This window comes from Mirounga leonina, unplaced genomic scaffold (assembly GCF_011800145.1).
Source record: "Mirounga leonina isolate KUSES-001 unplaced genomic scaffold, KU_Mleo_1.0 Mir_268, whole genome shotgun sequence".
NCBI classification, from domain to species: domain Eukaryota; kingdom Metazoa; phylum Chordata; class Mammalia; order Carnivora; family Phocidae; genus Mirounga; species Mirounga leonina.
The window spans coordinates 7,808,647-7,828,145 of NW_023270649.1; the positions used below are offsets into that span (position 1 = coordinate 7,808,647).

General features: G+C 44.1%; 1 protein-coding gene across 5 annotated transcripts in view; it reads right to left on the reverse strand.

Moving 5' to 3' along the window:
- The window catches only part of ARHGAP6 (Rho GTPase activating protein 6), a 474,790-nt gene that overhangs the window by 35,951 nt on the left and 419,340 nt on the right, over positions 1–19,499 (reverse strand). For all 5 annotated transcript variants that reach the window (XM_035029696.1, XM_035029699.1, XM_035029701.1 and 2 more), the window contains exons 4-8: positions 12,971–13,227; positions 10,655–10,850; positions 5,785–5,840; positions 3,126–3,276; positions 1,929–2,077 (exon numbers count right to left, since the gene is read on the reverse strand). In XM_035029696.1, the coding sequence (XP_034885587.1) occupies positions 1,929–2,077; positions 3,126–3,276; positions 5,785–5,840; positions 10,655–10,850; positions 12,971–13,227 (809 nt within the window). The remainder of the gene's footprint in view (positions 1–1,928; positions 2,078–3,125; positions 3,277–5,784; positions 5,841–10,654; positions 10,851–12,970; positions 13,228–19,499) is intronic.

Below are 19,499 nucleotides of genomic sequence, written 5' to 3' on the forward strand. Positions count from 1 at the left end.
AGAGTTGTGAAATGCACAAATGCACAGCTTGTGCACGTGGAGCTCCCTGTGGGACACTGGGTGAGTTACTTAACCCCTCCAGGCCTCAGTTTCCACCTCTGAAACATGGGGGCAGCGGCAGCTGCCTTGTGCAGTGGAGGACTGACTAATGTGTGAAGCCTCTGGCATGCAGCCAGCACGAGGTCGGAGAGAGACAGATGACAGCAAGCGTGTCAGCAGGCCAAGCGGCATTTGCACCCATCCAGGAATATTTTCTTCGTCTCGGCGTAGGTGATGGAGTCTCGTTCAGCATTTGGACTGAAAGAGTGTCTGAAAACGATTCTAAAAAAGCAAGAGTGGCTTCAGTTGGACTTCCTGCTTTCCTCGATGCCTTCTCAGTCCCCTAAGAGCCGACCGCCTGCTCACATCTTACTCCAGAAGCATCTGAGAAGCAGTTGGCGTGCCTAGGATCGCAGTCAGGGCTCTGCCTGTACCCAGTGGTTAGGCAGATGATTCTACAGCTCGTGCTGTATCTGCAGCTGATAAAGGATGACACCCAGACGGGGAATACAACTACTTAACAATTATGAGAATTACAGCATATCCCTGGGAGAGCTGCGTCTGCTAAAATAAGGTGTCAGGACCGTATTATGAAGCCTGAAGCCAGCGAGGTTTCACTAATTATAAGTACGATAGAGACACATGGCTAAGTCAGGAAAGTTCCATTCTCACACCAATAGCGAGGATGACGATGAGAAATGCAGAACTGCCTTTCTGGATTAAAGTGAAAGAAAAAAAAAATACATGACCAGGATTTTTAGGAAAGAAATTTGATAAATACAGAACTGAATCCACCATAGGGCTGAGCTCTGCTTAACAAGGATTTAAAAGAAAAGTTTCTGTGGTGAATAAGTTTGGAATGCCTTTGGCCTCTTTGTGTTTGATTTATAATGAGTGTTAGCACAGGAAAGGGTCTGAGATCACCTGGGGAATCCAAGGTCAAGGAGAATGCATCTGCATTCTGACTGCATCGTATCAAAAAGGGAAACAGAGCTCTTGTTAAGGTGAAGATTAAATAGGTTGCTTGTTGATTGGTCACCTAAAATTGAGGCCAGCATCTCCTTTGTCCAAGGGTGAAACCAAAAACTACCTTGAAGCATATGGGTGTGACCAAAGAGAAATGGAGCCCAGGACCTCAGATGGCCAGGGGGTGGGGTCACCCTAGGGCCCGAGTGGGGACCAGGTTCAACGAGAACATCCCAGGAGGGCCCATGGGACTGTGCAGAATCTGTCCAGTAGCCGACCCCCTGTGGCATCCAGATGCATGGCGATAGCAGATCAGACCTTCTAGTTCCTTCTGGTTCCTTCTCCACCTGGTTTGGAAGTGGGACTGACTCTCCATGGCTTTAAGCCAGTCGATTTTGGGGGAGTGGTTTAAGGAGAGAAAGGACCTCTCAAAAGGAGGAGACTAGACTTCTAGCTATAGGGCAGATGGGAGTTTGAGGGACAAACAGGAAGCATAACGAGGTGACATCACATTTGGGCTCCAAGTTAAGGAAGCAAATCAAATTAATGACAAGGACAGCAATCTCCCCCCACCCCCATTACTCCATTTTTTCATGATTGTAAACCCCTCCGGAGCTCATTGCTCGTCTTCTTCACACAAATGGAAATTCAAGGTCTTGCGTAAAGCATCATCAGGGAAAATGACAGCCTTGTTTAGAAGCATTCTGGCAACACAGGACGTTAATGGCCTATGTGCTCTTAGGAACTGTCCCTCCCGAGAAAGGCCTGCACTAGTTCTCTTTTGACATCAATAGCTGGGTCAGGAAAGGGCAGGTGTCATTTCCTCCAGGTGAAACAGCTCATCAAATTGATGGCCCACTCTTCTACAACCGGGGGAAAAAGGAGGAGTCACAGCATCTAGGGCCGCGGGGGGCGCATCATACCTCTTGCCCATCCTTGCTGACGTTGTCATTGGCATGCCTGGCCACCATGGAGAGGAACTGCAGGAGGCGGTGGAGGGTGTCGCAGTTACAGGGAGGTAGAAGGTAGATGAGGAGCTGCAAGGTGCCCAGTTGTTCCTCTGGTTCCAGCACTAAGCAAGGCAAAAGGAGGCATTCTGAGTTAAGTTAAAGGGGGAACGCCCACCATTCAGGTTCTGAGAAGAGGCTCCTCTCCACCCCTTTCAGAAAGGGATTAGCCAGGCCAGCCACATTCCACTCCAACCATTCTCCCATTGGCTTAGCAACTTAGCGCAAGGCTCTGTGACGGACATAAAGATAAAGTCGCCCTGGGGAAATGAAACATCTAGAGCGAACATCATCATCCCGGGGAGAAAGGTAGCTTAATTTCCCTTACTTGCTTCTCCCTCCCTTCCCTGGCATTACTCATCATTTACTTTGTGGATTGCAGTCTTTCATCTTCTGTAAATATTTACTAACAATGACTGGGAGTTGGTGAACATTCTAAAAGTTGAGTTTATAGCAGATTTGAGGCCCTTTTCTGTTGAGCAATCCACAAGGAATTGACTTTTTGTTGGCAATAACCAAAGACACGGCACAATGACAGTGTCTTCACTCTCTTCCGTGATCCTGTTTTAACTGTGGCACTGGAGGAAGAAAAATATGGAGGCTGTCACAGCTCTGGCCTGTTTCTCCTCCCCTCGTCCTCCTTTTCTCCTCCATGCCATCTGGGTCTATGGCCCTGGAGCAGCCATATTGAAAGCCCTGCCACTGGGCTATGTCATCCTGCTTTCCCTGGACTGTTGCCTGCCCCCTTTTCTCACTCTGGGTTCCCGTGGCTCCCTCCTTCCGCGTAACCAGAAACGCAAACTCATTCTGAGGCACAGACTCAATGTGAACTCTTGCTGTTCCTCCAAAGCATCAGTTTATAGCACTTTCTACTGCGCTGGGGTCATCTGAAAGCATCCCAAATTCTTCTTTATTTTATGGCAACTTTCTCCTTGCTAATTCTCCCCAGGGTAAATCTCAGAAAATTCCCCAAATATCCCACTCATTAGAGACCAATAAATAAGAACCACAACAAAAAAAGTTATTGGGAAACACATGCACAAGGTTCATCGAGTGAGTCGGACATCGCAGGAAATCCCAGGAAGTGTTCCTGCAAATGGCCGTGTTACGCACAGAGAGTATTGATGAAGGCTGTGTACAGCTCCCTGGTGAGAAGGGGGTCCGGCATGTCCCTGAGGAACTCCTTCAGCAAGGCAGCAACATCGTGAACGCTGTGCTCTTCCTCCAGAGAGACATCGACCCCACGGTCAAATTCCTCACGTAACTGGAAAAATAATGGTTCAAGTGGCAGTCTTATGACACCATACCTCAACGTTCAGGGCCCAGCAAACCAAGTGTGGGGACATGCAGTATCTGGTCTTAAGCTTATACAGACACTGGAAAGGAGAAGAAAACAACATTTTGCCGTGATCTACAGAGTCTATGCAATCCAGCCATGAATATATATATTATGCATTATTAAATAAATGTATCTGTAGGTTTACTGTTAATGATGCAAGCAGAAGGGCTGGAGAATGACATCCAGAAGATTGGGAGGAAGAGCTGAGGGGTTAGGTCAAGGGTAAATGTGGGAGGGAGGAATTCATCTATCATCCAGCAGTTTTGCATGTCAGTGATCCTACCAGGTTGGAATTTTGACATTTTACAGAAATACTCAACAAGAAAGCAAGGTTTTTTGCTGCACATGATGAAATTAAAAACCCTGATAAGCCCTTTGTGACTAAGGCTCGAAAGATGACAATTACTAAAAAAAAAGCTGTCTTAGATTTGTCAAAGTAGCCTTATTAACAATTCCCAAAAGGATTCCCTGACTTAATCGTTATCCTGGGTTTGTCAGCATTTATGACAACACGAAAACACGATAGCAAGACGAAGGGAGTCATAACTCTACACTCGACTTCCACGACCGACAGCTCAACTTCTTTGTATTGTTTTCTAGTGTAGAAATAATCCCGTGAGTTCCTGAATCTCCTCTATGCAATAAGCTTCTGTAAGAGTTTATCGGTTCAATTACTCATTCACCCATTCATTCAACTTCCTGCGTACCGGGCCTTGGCACAGGGTCTCAAAGTACACTAGGGAACAAAGAGGCAACGTCCCTACCTCCCCCAGCTCTCAGGCTGGCGAGCAACTGGTAATCCCATAGACGATTAATTAGCTGTTAATATTGTGACAACTGTTCTGAATAAAAAGTGTAGGGTGCTAAGAAGTGATGTTCAAGATAAAATGGTAAGTTAGGGCATATTTCACACTAGGAATCGAAGTCTCAATAACCACAAATCACATTTTGATTGGAAAACCCTTAAATAAATCTCTATGCCAAGGTTTTCCCTTTGGTGGATCCAGATATAACTGAGGGATAATTTCGGCCACTAGCCACCTCTCCATCTGATGAGAATGCCCATCACTGTCCTGAACTGCTCACTGATTCCAGGCAACTGTCATCAAACACGCCACGTTTCTCTCCTGAGCACACACATGAGCAGAAAGAACGGACCGTGGAAAGAGGCTTAATCTCAATTGTGGGATCTTGAGCTTAACATTGATCTTGAACTGAACCGGGAGTAAACTGTGTGATCTTGAATTAAGTTTCTTAATTTCTCTTAATTTCTCCAAGCCTCAAAAGAAGTGGGTGAAGGGGCTCCGCTCACAGCTGGTGGGTGGAATCAATAAGGAAATGTTTTGAAAATATTCTGCTGCTCTGCTCAGGCGGGAGGGCCCCAAAATGTTATCATGCTATCTTCCTTCTTGCTAGCCCTGTGGCCAAATGTTAAATGTTCTGTAGTCTCTTAGGTGACTATTGAAAATAAAGGCAATCCACCAAATAAACAGAAAAAGGACTCCTTTGGGAAGCCCCTTTTATCTTGACAAAAAAGAAGTATCGGGAGGCATTTATTTCAGTTAGTTTCAATTCTATGAACAAATATTTCTTCAGCTTCATCAACTAAAAATTATTTTCATTTGGCTTCATTTTTGAGTTGCTGAGTTTCTTACTTCTTTCTGTTGGGACCAACAGAGGAAACATCACTTTTTTTTTTAATTAACATATAATGTATTGTTTGTTTCAGGGGTACAGGTCTGTGATTCATCAGTCTTGAAACATCATGTTTTAATTTTCTTTTAGCCAACAAACGAATTCTTTTTTCAAAGGGAGGTTTGCCTTTTGTGAAGCCCTCATGAACACAAATACCTGCCCCCTCACAGGAACCTATTCCCGAAGGTCTAGCATCAAACTTCTGTTGTGAGAATGTTGCACAGTGCTGAAGGAAACCAAGAAGCAAGGTCCCCACGAATAATGAGTTGGGGGGGGGTCAGCAGTTCCACGGAAACGTAATAAGAATGATTTCTTTTTGAGAAAGTAAAACTGTAAACATAGCACCTTATATGAAGGGAATGTTAATGGCATCATTCATATTGCATTTTAGTAAAAACAAGTGTTAAACAATTGTCTTCTATTTATTATCCCTTCCTGATTAGGTGCTCTCTGAATTTCCTGCTTTTAAAGTTTCAATTAGAGGTTTATAAATTAGTTTTGTTTGGCTGCACATGCCAAACATTTTGATTCCAAGGGTTTGATCCTAACTCCATCACAACCTTTCTGAGCTTCTCAGTTTGTTGCCTTTGACCTCTTGGGAGTCAATTACACTGTAATTGGTGGGAGGATACCGAAGAGCTACTGCAAAATGAATTTGCAGAAGCTGCAACTTTGCTGGAGGTAAATTCAATTGAAAGTGAAGTGAAATGTACAATATAGGCTTCACTTTTAACTTACTTGTCTCACTCTCTTTTTTGAGCTTCCAACTCGGAATATCCCCACCGTCTGGAGGCCTGCAAAGAAGCAAACAAAATCAACAGTCCTGTTTCATGGCTCGAAACTGGAGGAAATCACCAAGGACATAGAATGCCAGCAACATGCACAACAGTAACAGCACAACAGCGTGCACGAATGCTTGCTCAGTTATCCCACATTAGACTCTGCAGGTGCCTGAAGCTTAGCCCTATAAGCACCAGGGGCACATCACATTAAACTATTCTGAGGAAAAACTTTTCATGTGATATTATGTATTCTGCATCTTCTCCACGTGAAAAAAGTAACATTTTCTTCATCATTCAGAATAATTACTTAAACATGCATTTTAAAAAAAAATTTTATTTATTTGACAGAGACACAGCGAGAGAGGGAACACAAGTAGGGGGAGTGGGAAAGGGAGAAGCAGGCTTCCCGCCGAGCAGTGAGCCCAATGTGGGACTCAATCCCAGGACCCTGGGACCATGACCTGAGCTGAAGGCAGACGCTTAGCAACTGAGCCACCCAGGCACCCTTAAACATGTATTTTATATGAATTCTTAGCTCTTTATCGATGTTAAAAATAGGTATTTATTGTTTCACTGATTATAACTAAAACAAGTACTTATTAAAGAAAATCTATAAAATGCAGAAAAATGTAAAAGATAATAGACTTAAAAATACCTGATGTAGAAATAACCACTCTTAATATTTTGTTTTATTTCTATCCAGTCTTTTCTCCATGTATATGTGTGTGTATTTTTCTTTTTACATAGTTGAGCCAGAGTTTTCTTTGATTCAGGTTTGATTTTTTTTTGGGGGGGGGGGACAAGAATACTTCCTAAGAAGTATTATGTACTTCCTTCCTTCAGGGGGCACAGAATGTCTGAATGACTCTCCTTTTCCTATGCGAGACATTAATCATCGCCACTGATGATCATCATCGACATTTATTTTTTTATCGGCGGCTCATTTTCTCTTCATTTGGGATAATCGGTTATGAGGGCGATGCTGGTTTGGAGCCAGCAATGGACATTTTGTAGCCACGTGAAGAGAGCTGGCCTGAGAGTGAAGTGCAAATAGACTCATGCTCTCCGAGCATCATTTGAATCCTGGATCCAGCTGTGCCTGAATTTAGATATAATACTGAGACTTGCAGTATGTAAATAGGATTTTTTTGGCGGGGGGTGCTTTGCTTAATCTAATTTTATCTGGGTTCCTCTCTCGTGCCACTGAAAGAGTTTGGACTAGTACAACATATAATCACATTGGAAAGAATTACAATCTTTATAGCATTATTTCTTTTCATCCAGAACCAACGTAAACATCTTAATTTGTTTAAATCATGTTTTAGATCTCTTGGTAGAACTTTGCAGTCTTCTTTATAGAAGTTTCCTGCTTCTTCTTACAGATATTCTGGGTATATTTTTGATATTAATAGGAATGAATTATTTTATTGTTAGAGTATATAACTGATTATTGCTCTTATATAAGAAATAGGTATCTTTTGTATATTTATTTTATGGCCTTGCCACCTTATGTATTAAGTATAATCCCTTTTTGGTTTGTTTTCCAGGGCTTTTTAGTTAGAAAAGATAGCATCTATAATTACAAACTCATTTATAAATATAATTATAAATCCATAAATCTCATTTATCAGTTCTCTATCTTATAAATGGTATCCTGAACTTCCAGAATAATTTGACAGAATCATGGTGAGAGGCTAATTATTGCTGATTTGCATAATCACATGTTGGCGCTTGCCCTTGGGTAGGATTTTGTTCTGCATCTATTTTCTGTAAACTTCTGTACCTTCCTTGTTGCTGCTCTCAGTTTGTCTTCCTCACAAGTGAGGCCAACCCCTAGCCTAATCTATTGCTTCTACCTCTCTGGGAGCTTGTGAACAGGATAATCGAGCTATTTAGAATCATTCCAGAATTATACTTTTTCACCTGAAAAAGGAGCATAATGAGTATCCGCTTGAATAGTTATGCAATGATTCGATTAATTAAGGCATATAGAGTTCTTCGAATCATATCTGGCATCTATTATATAGAGAGAAACAGACCCTGATTGAACTGAATGAGTCTCCTTTGCACAACAGAGAAAACTGTAATATAATAGCAATTTTAATTTTGGCTACATTTATTTTCTTAGTTTCTGATGGCTTCTGAAGAGTTGAATTTTCTACATAAGTGAAATATCATAAGGGCATTTCCTACACAGGCGGGACTATTCATTCACCTGAATCCCTCCAGACTCTTCAGAAATGCCCATTTCAATGACATTATCTCCTCAATTAGAGTACTTTTTCGCTCAGCAAAAATGACTGTAATTGAAAAAATAACGAGTTAGTGATCAAGTGCTATAGTTCCTATGTATTTCAATTGGTTAGAACCTATTTTAAGTTTTTAAAATATGTATTTGTTTGCTTGTTTGTTTCTAGGCAGAGCAACTGACAGCCTTCAGAAGGCCAATGCCATTCTCACATAAGAGAGAGAGATGGTGATTTTTCTCAAAGAGCAGATACAGTCCAGGCATTTAGTAACCTTGACTTAAGACAGTCACTGATAGAACCAGGCGTCCACCCAAAAAGGCACTGACCTGGCAAAGGAACGTGACTTTGCTCTGGCCTGTCCCAGAAATCGACACGATCACCTTTCTCTCCTTTTCGTCAGAAACTGGAATGGAAACATGACCCCAGAGCACTTGGATCTCAGGCTTAGGGAATTCAAGGAAAGAGGGCAGGCAGAATAAGCAGGATGCCCCACCCTACAATCAGCCCAAATCCCAGAAATGCAACAGGGCTTGAGTCTCCACTATGTTGTCTGGTTTTGGTGGTGGTGGTGTTTTTTTAAATTTGTGCTTCTGGGAAATTGAGGATGCTTAAGGAATTTTGAGCTAATAGTACAGAAAGCATCTGGGTGAAGTGTAAGTGGGGAAGGGTGCTATATACAGACAGAGTCAAGATAACTGTTCAAGACCAATTGTGGAGGGAATGAAAAGATCTTCGACAAATGTTTATAAGGCTAAAGTGACTCAAACTCTTTCCTACCCATTTGCCAAACAGGCAAATAAAGTCTTATGAAAGAATTGTTTTTGAGCCTTGCTCCTTTTTCATTGGTTTCAAGTGACCAAGATTAATATCCGTTTGCATTTGAATATGTCTTGTATTTTTCTGGAGCTAAACACCATGGAAACCGGGAGCAGAATCAGGTCCTTGAAAAGATAATCTTCTTTCTTTTAGGCCCTACACTGCATGTTAACCATTCCAAAAAAGAAAGAACCATCCAGTTTTTTAGTAAGCTTCAAGGAAATACTATTTTACAAATTATAATTCATGAAAATTCATTTTCAAAAGGAAAATAGAAAGACATACCAAGTTTTCTTTCACATAAGCAGTTACTCAGCCTGGCACTGGATTTTTGCAGGATTGGAGTAGAATTTTCTCACTTAGGACTCCATAAACTGCTTACAGTTCATTCTCTACGTTCTTTATAGGGAAAAACTATAATTATAAAAGTATGAGTCTCTTTTTCTACCTCACAGTGAAATTTAGGCTGAATTTATATATTCGCAGTACTGAACACTTTCATTGCTAAGCTATTTTAAAAAATAATTCCGTGCAAGTAATATTTATTGAAAACCTACATTGTATTAATCATGATACTAAGTGTTGGGAATTCAAAATGACTAAGGCATTTTCCTTGACGCCCAGTGTGCTTTCCCAGGAGAAGAGACAGATAGATACACACATTCACACAGGTACATATAAAAATTTTGTATAGAGGGATGCCTGGGTGCCACAGTCGGTTGAGCATCCGACTCTTGGTTTTGGCTCAGGTTGTGATCTCAGGGTCGTGAGATCGAGCCCCGTGTCAGGCTCCAGGCTCAGTGGGGAGTCTGCTTGGGTTTCTCTCCCTCTCCCTCTCCCCCTCCCCCCAGTCATGCTCTCTCTCTCTCAAATAAATAAATCTTTAAAAAACTTTGTGTAGACAAATAAACCTTCAATGCATATTAACTCTGTTAAGTCATCCATATGTTATCTGGTGATTAAGATATTTAGATATCTCCTTAATCATTTTTTACAGTCCCACTTATACTGAAAAAATTAGATGAGAATATTAACAGTAGCTATGTCTCCATGATAGCCTCAGAATTTGCTTTGCTTTTGTGTTTCTTGCTTTATTACAATGAGTGTATTATTTTATAGTAAAAAAGCACAGGAAACACATTCAGGTTATGGAAATGGCAGTTTGATGAGCCAAAAGTCTACATTTCAGAAAAACTTTTAAAGAAGTATATTTTGAAGTCAGCACATTAATTGGAATAGAGTTGCTAAAGGGTCATTATGAAGAAGTTTGAAGTGGACACCTTTCCATAAAAACGCAAACAGCAATATAGAAGAGCTGTTGTCAAAAGCCACGTCTCTTCTATTCACTTAAGGAATGTTTGCAAATCTTTTTTTTTTTTTAGAAGCTGGACTCTTATTTTTTAAAGGAAGCCTTGCTAGTAATATCGATGCATAAAAAAGATAAAAGTGGCTGGGCTCTGTTTGAAGGGAGGCTTGGGGACAGACCCAGCCCAACAGATCTTGGCCTCCAGGCTCACATCCGAGGACCCTTGGGTGCTGGGCAGCCTGAACACCATCGAGTTGATTTTTGTCCCCCACAATCTTGTTTAGCCCAGTACTCTCTGAAGCACCCACTCAGATCTATAAGCTTTCTTCGCAAAGGAAATTTAAGCCCAGAGTCTGAGCAAACAAACAAAGCATTGAACTTGGGTGCTTAAATCCATGAAGCTTGAATAAATGAGAGTCTCTCATACTCGATCACTGCCAGACAAGTCTGCTTACCATGTTTTTCTAGATGCTGACAGCAGCTGTCCACCAGCCTGGGGACCTGTCTGTAAATGGGATTCAGACTGAGTTTCTTATCTCTGGCTTTTTCTTTTTTACTCTGAGCCTCAGCAGGCAAGGAGAGTTGTAATGCTTCTAGCAGTCGAGACTGATTGTCATCAAGATCTGTGATAGAATCCACTGACATCGCGCCCTGCAAATCATACACAGACGTGAACAAAGAGCGTGGATGGAGAAAACAAGAGCAAGTTCCCTCACACGCTAGCCAATAACGCTTTTGCCCAGGACTGTGTGTCACCCTTGAAATAACGCCACTTCATTCAATCACGCTGTTCGTACATTAAAAGGAAAACGGCCAACGCCTCTTGAAAAAGTGAGGAAACTACCACAACAAGCTAAGGGAATGGCAGTCACAATTTCCACAAACAGCATTCGCCAGTGGAAGACGAGAGAGGGCGGACATCGAGTTGTAATATTTTGACCCAACCACTTCATTTGTTGAAACAAGAAAAAAATCACATACATGCTCGATGAATGAGGTAAAGTCAGAGAAGCCTCGCAAATAAAAACCAAGCATCTCAACTATGACTCTAGGAAGCAGATTTTTAACATTGGATTCCATGGAACAGTCTTAGTTGGGTTTCCCCCAGAACTGGCACAAAGAACTTTATCAGGGACATGGTCCCGGGAGACGGCTGTAGGGGGTGGGGGAACGAGAAAAGGAAGGGAGGGCAGCGGATGAAGAGCATCACCCAGCCTATGACAAGCCCGTGGGCAGCTGGTGCCCAAGCACCCTGGGGACCTCTGGGAGACAGTGTGGGTCAAGCACCTCAGAGCTAACTGTGCTGGGGAGCAAGTGTGCTGGGCTATTTATACCACAAGCCTCAAGAGTCATTGATTAAGGGCAACTTCTGGTAGGGGCCAGGAGGTGACGTTCAATGTCTCGGCACTTGCAGCCTATCACCTGCGTGGGTGGGTGCCTCTGGCCATCAGAGAAAGCCCTTGGCAGGGGTGAGGTGCTGGCAGGTGGAAGGAGGGCTCTGGCATGCTGGGACTGGGAAAGGCCGAGTGGAAGGGAGCAGGGCACCGGCCGTGTCTACACGGCCAAGCCCCCCCACCGCCCGCCCCCGATGAAGCAGAGAGGAAGGGGCTCGCTGCTGGTATCCTAGCAAGGCCTGGCCAGAGGAGAGGGCATCTGGGAGGCCCGCTGCCTGGGCCCCAGATTCCCAGAGAGCTCAGATGTGGAGTTTGGGTGTTACAGCCTTAGGACACGCAGTCTGAGAGATGATGATAAGACTGCAAGAACAGTTCCATCACATACATTTAAATATCCTGGAAAGTCATCATTTCTCTACTTTTAAACACAGCCAAAGCCTTGAAAAACAGCGGCGGCTCAGGTGCCCCTTTATCTTGGAGAGGTCTCGAATGTGGATTTTAAGTGGGAGGTGTTTGGGGTTTTTTTTTGGGGGGGGGTTCAGTAGGGCAGTAGTGAGTGGCTGGAGGTGGCAAAGGTTTTGGGGTCTCCAGGCAAGAGGAAAAGGAGAGAAGATCTCCCAGTGACTTAGGAAATTTTTAGAGATGCTTATCAACTGACTCAGCCGATCACCAACCAGTTTGCCTGAGAACTCAGCTTTCCTGGATTGAAACAGGGAATCTGAAATAAGAAATAACACAGTGCCTAGAACATAGCACTCACTTAATACATGGTACTGTGCTCTTAGAGTATTAATTTGAAAGAGGACATACGTGCCCTTTCTCTCTCTCTCTCTATATATATATGATATATGATATATCAGATATATGATATATGATATACAATATATATGTAGGTTTCTTGTGGAAAAAAAGCTCCATTGATTAAAAAAACAAAACAAAACAAAAACTCATCACTTACGAGGACTGGCAGCCAGGTGGCTGGGGGGCCAGGCGTGGTTCTTGGACTAGAGATGAAGAGAGTAACAAAACCACCCGGCCCTGGCCTCCAGCCTCACAGTCTCGAGGGCAAGTCTGGTGGTAGGACAGAAGATGAAGCTAGAGCACGGTCAACAGTGATGTTGTAGAATGTTCAGGACATCATGGGGCACACACATGGGGAACCAAGGGGGGCACCCAGCAGCTCTGAGAGCGGCCGGAAAAAGGCTTTGAGGCTGTGTCATGTGCCCCACGGCCCGGGGCACGCTGTCCCCGAATGGGGTCACTGACAGGTCCCTAGACTCCATTTCCAGTTTTCCCAAGAGCAGAGGTTCAGAGAATAACCCTGTAATGCTTCGGTTGTTTTAGCGGTGGTGTCAGAGAAAGTACTGGCCAACTCACCCTCCTCCTGGCCCGAGGAGCCGGTTCTGGGGTGTTCGGGGACGTTGACTCATTTGGCGTTTCCGAGGTGGAGCTGAGAGATGAGTTACTGCTTGAGAGTTCTTTGTTTTGTCTTTTACTTCCAAACGGGAGGAGGGAAGCCACAAAATCAGACGCATCCTTCTGCTCGTCCCTCTGCGAGTCCTGCTTGAGTTTATAGGCCCGGTCATTTGCAATGACTTGGGATAAGGGCATTCCAAATGCCTGGGGGATGAATTCTGCAATCAAAAAAACAAACACTCACTTTCAGACATGACTGGGCCGGTGAAGGCTCTCACTCACGCTTCAGACCCAAGGGCAGACGTAGTCAAATGACCGTTTCCTGAAGAATTGATTCTTTTTTTTTTTTTTTTTTTAAAGATTTTATTTATTTATTTGACAGAGAAAGACACAGCGAGAGAGGGAACACAAGCAGGGGGGGTGGGAGAGGGAGAAGCAGACTCCCCACTGAGTAGGGAGCCCGATGCGGGTCTCGATCCCGGGACTCCGGGATCATGACCTGAGCCGAAGGCAGTCGCCTAACCAACTGAGCCACCCAGGCGCCCAAGAATTGATTCTTCAATCAAAATACAGGGATGACTTCTGTGTGTATCAGAGTGGCCAAAGTTTCTATTTCTATCAAGTAGGCCGGTATGTACAAAGAACGTGGGTTTTTAGAAATCTAGGCCTCTCGTTTTTTCCCCCACATATCTCAAGTATGTTTTAAAGGAAATAACTTTATGGATAAATGTGACATTTTTGATAGACTGTACACAATGCTTCATCCTCACGAGGACACAATTTTATAAACTGTTAGCCTTTGAGGTATGTGTCTCGAGAGCCCCCAGAACTTACAAGGCGTGAGAAGGCTGCGTGCATCCGTTTATTCCACAGGGACTCACTGAACAGCTACCACGATGGGAGTACAAAGCTTACAAGAGGCGTAGTGCTCGCTCTTGAAAGGTCCGGAGTAAGGGGCGGGTGGGGGAGTGGGAGTCAGATAGGTAAATAATTACACAGGTGGCTGTCGGGTGTTACAACGGGGAGATGCCTGGAGCAAAGACCTAAGTTCAGTTAAGTGGATCCACTTTGGGGTGCCCAGTAAAAGAGCCAGTACGTGAGTGAGGACCCGAGAGGCAGGGGAGCAGCTCGGGGGGAGTCTGCTTCTCCCCCCCCCCCCCGTGTTCCTTGTCCCCCACAGGCTGCCTCCAGTTGCTGGGCTGGGGATGTTGCTCTCACGATCTATACTCAAGCCATTCTGCCGGCCCATGTAGAAGTAGACTCTCACCACTAAATAACCAGTGAAGGGCCCAAGATACAATGTGTTAAATCCCCTAGTAAGGATAATTTGGGGCAAGGAGCACAGTGCAGAGATCTACCTCTTTATTTGGAGATGGACACACAGTTGCTTTCTGAATCGCTGATCCATATGTATGCACCTACATGGTAAGCACACTGACCCTTAGGGCCAGGCATCTTTTGGGCACTATTTTAGATTTATGCTGAAAAGCATTCATAATTAGATTAAATGCATTATTTCTTTTAGACTCAAAATTACATCTCCTAGCAGCAGAATATGGGAGTCTAGCCTCTCCCTTGTTTTTATAACCCCTATGAATAAAACCAGAATGATCAAGGGAAAACAATTCTAAGGGTTGTTTGTTCTTTGAAAGAAAAGGCTAACTTTAAGTCAGGTGGAAAGAGGCTTTAAAAGGCTTTCTTCCTTGATCCATGGCAACATTTTTTTTTTTTAAAGATTTTATTTATTTATTTGACAGAGAGAGAGAGAGATAGCAAGAGCAGGAACACAAGCAGGGGGAGTGGGAGGGGGAGAAGCAGGCTTCCCACGGAGCAGGGAGCCCGATGCGGGACTCGATCCCAGGATTCTGGGATCATGACCTGAGCCGAAGGCAGACGCTTAACGACTGAGCCACCCAGGCGCCCCCATGGCAACATTTTAACATCACTGGGCTGATGGCCAAGTCTACATTAAAAGCAGAAATGGCATTTAAGAAGCCTGCACCTTTGGTTCCATCAAAACATGCAGTCTGTTTTGAAGCGAAAAATCAAAACGTCAGCATTTGGGGATTTTCGGAGGATGCTTACCATTCTCGATCGACAAACTAGGTGGCATACGATAGTAATACAAACAAAACTTTTGGCATGTTTTTGAGCGATCAATGTGGCCAGCGTAGCAAGACCCAAGACTCCCTATTGACAGAAGGCCATCTTCACTACTAGCACAGTTAGAATACCAGACCGCGAGCCATGCACCCTGGGGTGTATGGTGTAAATCAGCACTGTCTTGTCTATGGGAATAATCAAAGAGTCTTGCTTCAGAAAACCCGCGGCGAGTCTAGAGACCTGCAGATGCCAAGGCTGACAGCTATGGGGAATACACAAAAACCGTGGGCGGGGGGGGGGGGGATAACAACAGCAGAAAGGACAGCAATAAATGTATCGAGCGGCACGTGTCTGCTCACTTAGGCACGCTCTCTGCAGGGATTTCGTAGGAGATGGGGACTACTGACTCCTCTCTTAGCCAGTTTTGCCACGTAAGGAAAAGCAATCGGACTCATTTAGAGTCTCTAATATCCCTAGAAAAAAGAAGAAAACTGGTTCCCTTTGGTATCTGTCATTTTCAGTGTCCCAAAGTCTGCCACTTTCCTTGCAAATTGGAATAACGGAACACAAATTAAACAGATGGGATACATGAAGTCATTCTTCCCAGTTTTTCTTTCTCTTTGACTCTCACTCAAGAGATGACCTGCTAACAGATTTTTATTTTTCCCTAATAGTCTTTCTTTCCTGGTGGAGTTTATTTATTCTTTCAGTGATAGAGTTTTGATGTGGTCTCTTGTTTCTTGTTGCTTTCTCTTGAGAACCTTTACAGGCTTCAGAAAGGAGGCCTCTCTATGCCCTAAACTTGTGTTGCGGTGTCTAGACTCTGGAAAATTCTAGGCAGGATTCCTTGAATATGACTGCTTCTCAAAATGTGGCTATTGTGAAATGGAGAACTCATCACAAGTCTATTTAGCAAAACCCTCCTCATGTGTAAATAAAATGTTGGGCACACATGCTTATCTGTGGATTCAAAGCTCTTCTCTCGGGGGAAAAAACCCTGGAGACTCTGTGTTGATAGGGCGAATACAGTTGATAATAGGTTTTTAAAACCAGATGGACATTTCCCAAGGCTCAGTGTTCTGGGGCCAGGCACAGGGTGTATCATGTTCTAATCTACAGTATGTGTTCACCAAGGAGACTGCTTCCCCTGCTGTGCTCATTAGTAGCAAGTGTGTGCTCTCCCAGCCCATGAACTGTGGGGCCAGGAGGTGGCATGCCATCCTCGGGCTCCCTACCGCCACTTCCAGAGCTGCACCTTCCCACTGTGTGGCAGAAACCCGCCATCACAAGGTTTCTCTTGTCTCCTGCCCATTGCTGTCTTCTCTTGGCACTGACTGACCCGTGGTCAGACCCCCAAGCTACCGTCACACTTGGAGGCTTGCATGTCTACCTAAAGGCCCATCTCATTCTCCATCCTCCCATCTCCTTGACCGTCTCCTCTCCTCTTTTTTCCTGCATGCCACCTTTTCCACTCACTCCCTTGGTCCCATCCTGGAGCCTTGTCCTCCCCAAAAGGGATTCCACCTCGAGAATCAGGCTTCCTCCCCCCACTCTTGTCTTACTCTCCCTCCTTAATGCACCTTGATGGTGTCTCAATGTTCTCAGCATGCAGACCAAACACCATGCGGGGCGCACACAGCCCTGTGTGAGGTGGCCCCTTCCTATTCTCTCCCGGGATCACGCTCCCCCGGGCTCTCTCCTTTCCAGTAACAGCACTCAAAGACAGCATTCGATACATTCTCCTTGAGGATGTCTACCTAGTGATAGCTGATACTTGATTTTATTACTGCTATTTATTATGATGCAAAGTAAAGTTGTATCAACTATTCCTATCGAGTGCTACGTCATACCTGGCGTGTAGGAACATACTCGGACACTGAGGAACACTAAGGCATGGCATGATACTATTTCAGCCTAAAGAACGGTGCCAGACCCGAATTATCCCCAGATTTCATGTCAATAAATATACGGCGTAGTCTGAAATACCCTGTGAAGCGGGGACCTATCTCCCAGACGTATGCCACAGTAAAACCTAGGCCCCCCTGTGCTCTGACCAGGAACCACATGAACTGGAACAAAGCAGCTATTTGAAAATCTTTTCCCCACAAGTGATTTCTTTTTGACCCACGAAAGAAATTTGCTGAAGTTCTGAAAGTTTAAAAACTGTTTTTTTGGTTGCCAAGTAATTTAACTAAGAGAAATTAAGGACTTGGAACTCTTCTGGATGAAAATATGTTTTCCCACCCAGCCTCCATCTTGAATTCGTTTCCATATGGAATTCAAGAGTCGTATGGGCACTGGCTGAAGTGGCAGGAGGGACACAGGAGTGTCATATGATCTGCCGTGTTTGATGTCAAGGCAATTAAATAAAATACAGGACATGATTCACTCTGATTGAATCAATTAATCCAGCAGCATATCAAACACTTAATGAATCACTCTTTATTGGGAGAGCAATTGGGTTCTAAAAAGCTGCTCCTATTTATTTTTAGATGACCTAACCCAAGAGGTCACTGAGAGCTTCCTGTTTTCCTTCTTTTACTTTTGGACTCCAATGATTATCATTTTCCACATGTGCAGCTGTTAGGAACCCCAGTGTTAATATTCAAATGGAAGAAAATAATGTGAACCATTACGACTCAGCAAGACCCGCATGCTGGCCCCTCCTGCCCTGCTTGCCAGGGCGGCCACGTAATGGATGTGTGCACGTAGACAGGACTTTCTGTTCAGAAGATGTGCCAGGTAATTAAGCTTCACTTAAGCCCAGGACATCTTCTTTTTAAATATCAGAGCTTCTTTAAAAGAGGAATTAAAAAACCCCTCTTTTGCCATGAAGTCTGATATTTTTCTCTAATTTAGTTGGATGGGCCATGTGTCTTTTCTCTGGACCACCAGAACCTGTCTTCCTTTTTCCCAGCCAGCAACGTGTACAGCCTTATAGAACACTGCCAGGTTCTCCCTGAGCTTATGTCAGATGTAAATACGATATGGTCCGAAAAGTGTATAATAGCCCAGGACACATTGGTCAATGACATCCCCTGGCCTTCCTTTTCTGCTCATTCACATCCTTGCTTCCTGTTGTTCTGTAACCTGAGCAAGCACACATCCATCTCTCTCTGCTGAGGGAACTCAATCATCTCCTGCAAAAATGGTCATTCTGTTTCGTCTAGCCTGAACGGGCAATTCTGAAGAATCGCTGAAAGTCTCCATTATAAGGATTCAGTCCTCAGATCAGTATCATCATCCTAGAGTAAACCAACTTTAAAGATACACATTACTAATGCCAGTCTGAGTGTCCCCTTTAATACTCTCTATAAACACTAAGAATTTCTCTAATCTAGTGAGGTAAAGGTGATGGATGGCAGGAATAGAATGAGTAAGACTCTAGTTTAAAAAAGCTACCCTGGTTACTAATATTCACTTAAAAAGAAGGGTAAGAACATACGGACCGATTAAATAGAATACAATTTATCAGACAGTGATAGGTAGCTGGACAAGAGTTATACCCCTGAAACAAATAATACATTATTTGTTAATAAAAAAATTTTTTTTAAATTAAAAAAAAAAAGACTTAATGCCCCTTGCCTTGATTATTCCAGCATGGAATTCGGCTGTGACAGGATGTGCCCTGCTGGTGAGGACATTGGCTAATATGGACCAAGTTCTCATCTCAGAAGCTGCACATCAGTACTTCAGAAAACTACTCACCTCCAGTACCCCATACAGACCAATGGCATCACACTTTCGGGGTTGGGGGGTCTGGGCACTGGGAATTTTAAAGGTTCTACAACTTACTCTAACTGTGCAGTGAGAGGCAGGGATCATTTCCATTCTCAACTCCTTTCTCCAGTCTGAGGTAAACATTCGAAATGTCTGGAGATATTCTGGCTGGGGGCGGTGCTACTGGGCCAGAGATGCCACTAAACATGTCACACGATGAACAGGACAGCCTCCGTAACAAAGAATTATCCAGTCTGAGGGTGCCTGGGCGGCTCAGTCGGTTAAGCGGCCGACTCTTGATTTCGGCTCAGGTCATGATCTCGGGGTCCTGGAATGGAGCCCCACGTGGGGCTCCGCGCTCGGTGGGGAGTCCGCTTGAGGATTTTCTCTCCCTCTCCCTCTGCCCCCTTCCCACTCATTCTCTCTGTCTATGTCTCTCTAATGAATACATAAATCTTTTTTTTTTTTTAAAGATTTTATTTATTTATTTGACAGAGAGAGACACAGCGAGAGAGAGGGAACACAAGTAGGGGGAGTGGGAGAGGGAGAAGCAGGCTTCCAGCCGAGCAGGGAGCCCGATGCGGGGCTCGATCCCAGGACCCTGGGACCATGACCTGAGCCGAAGGCAGACGCTTAACTGACTGAGCCACCCAGGTGCCCCCCCCCC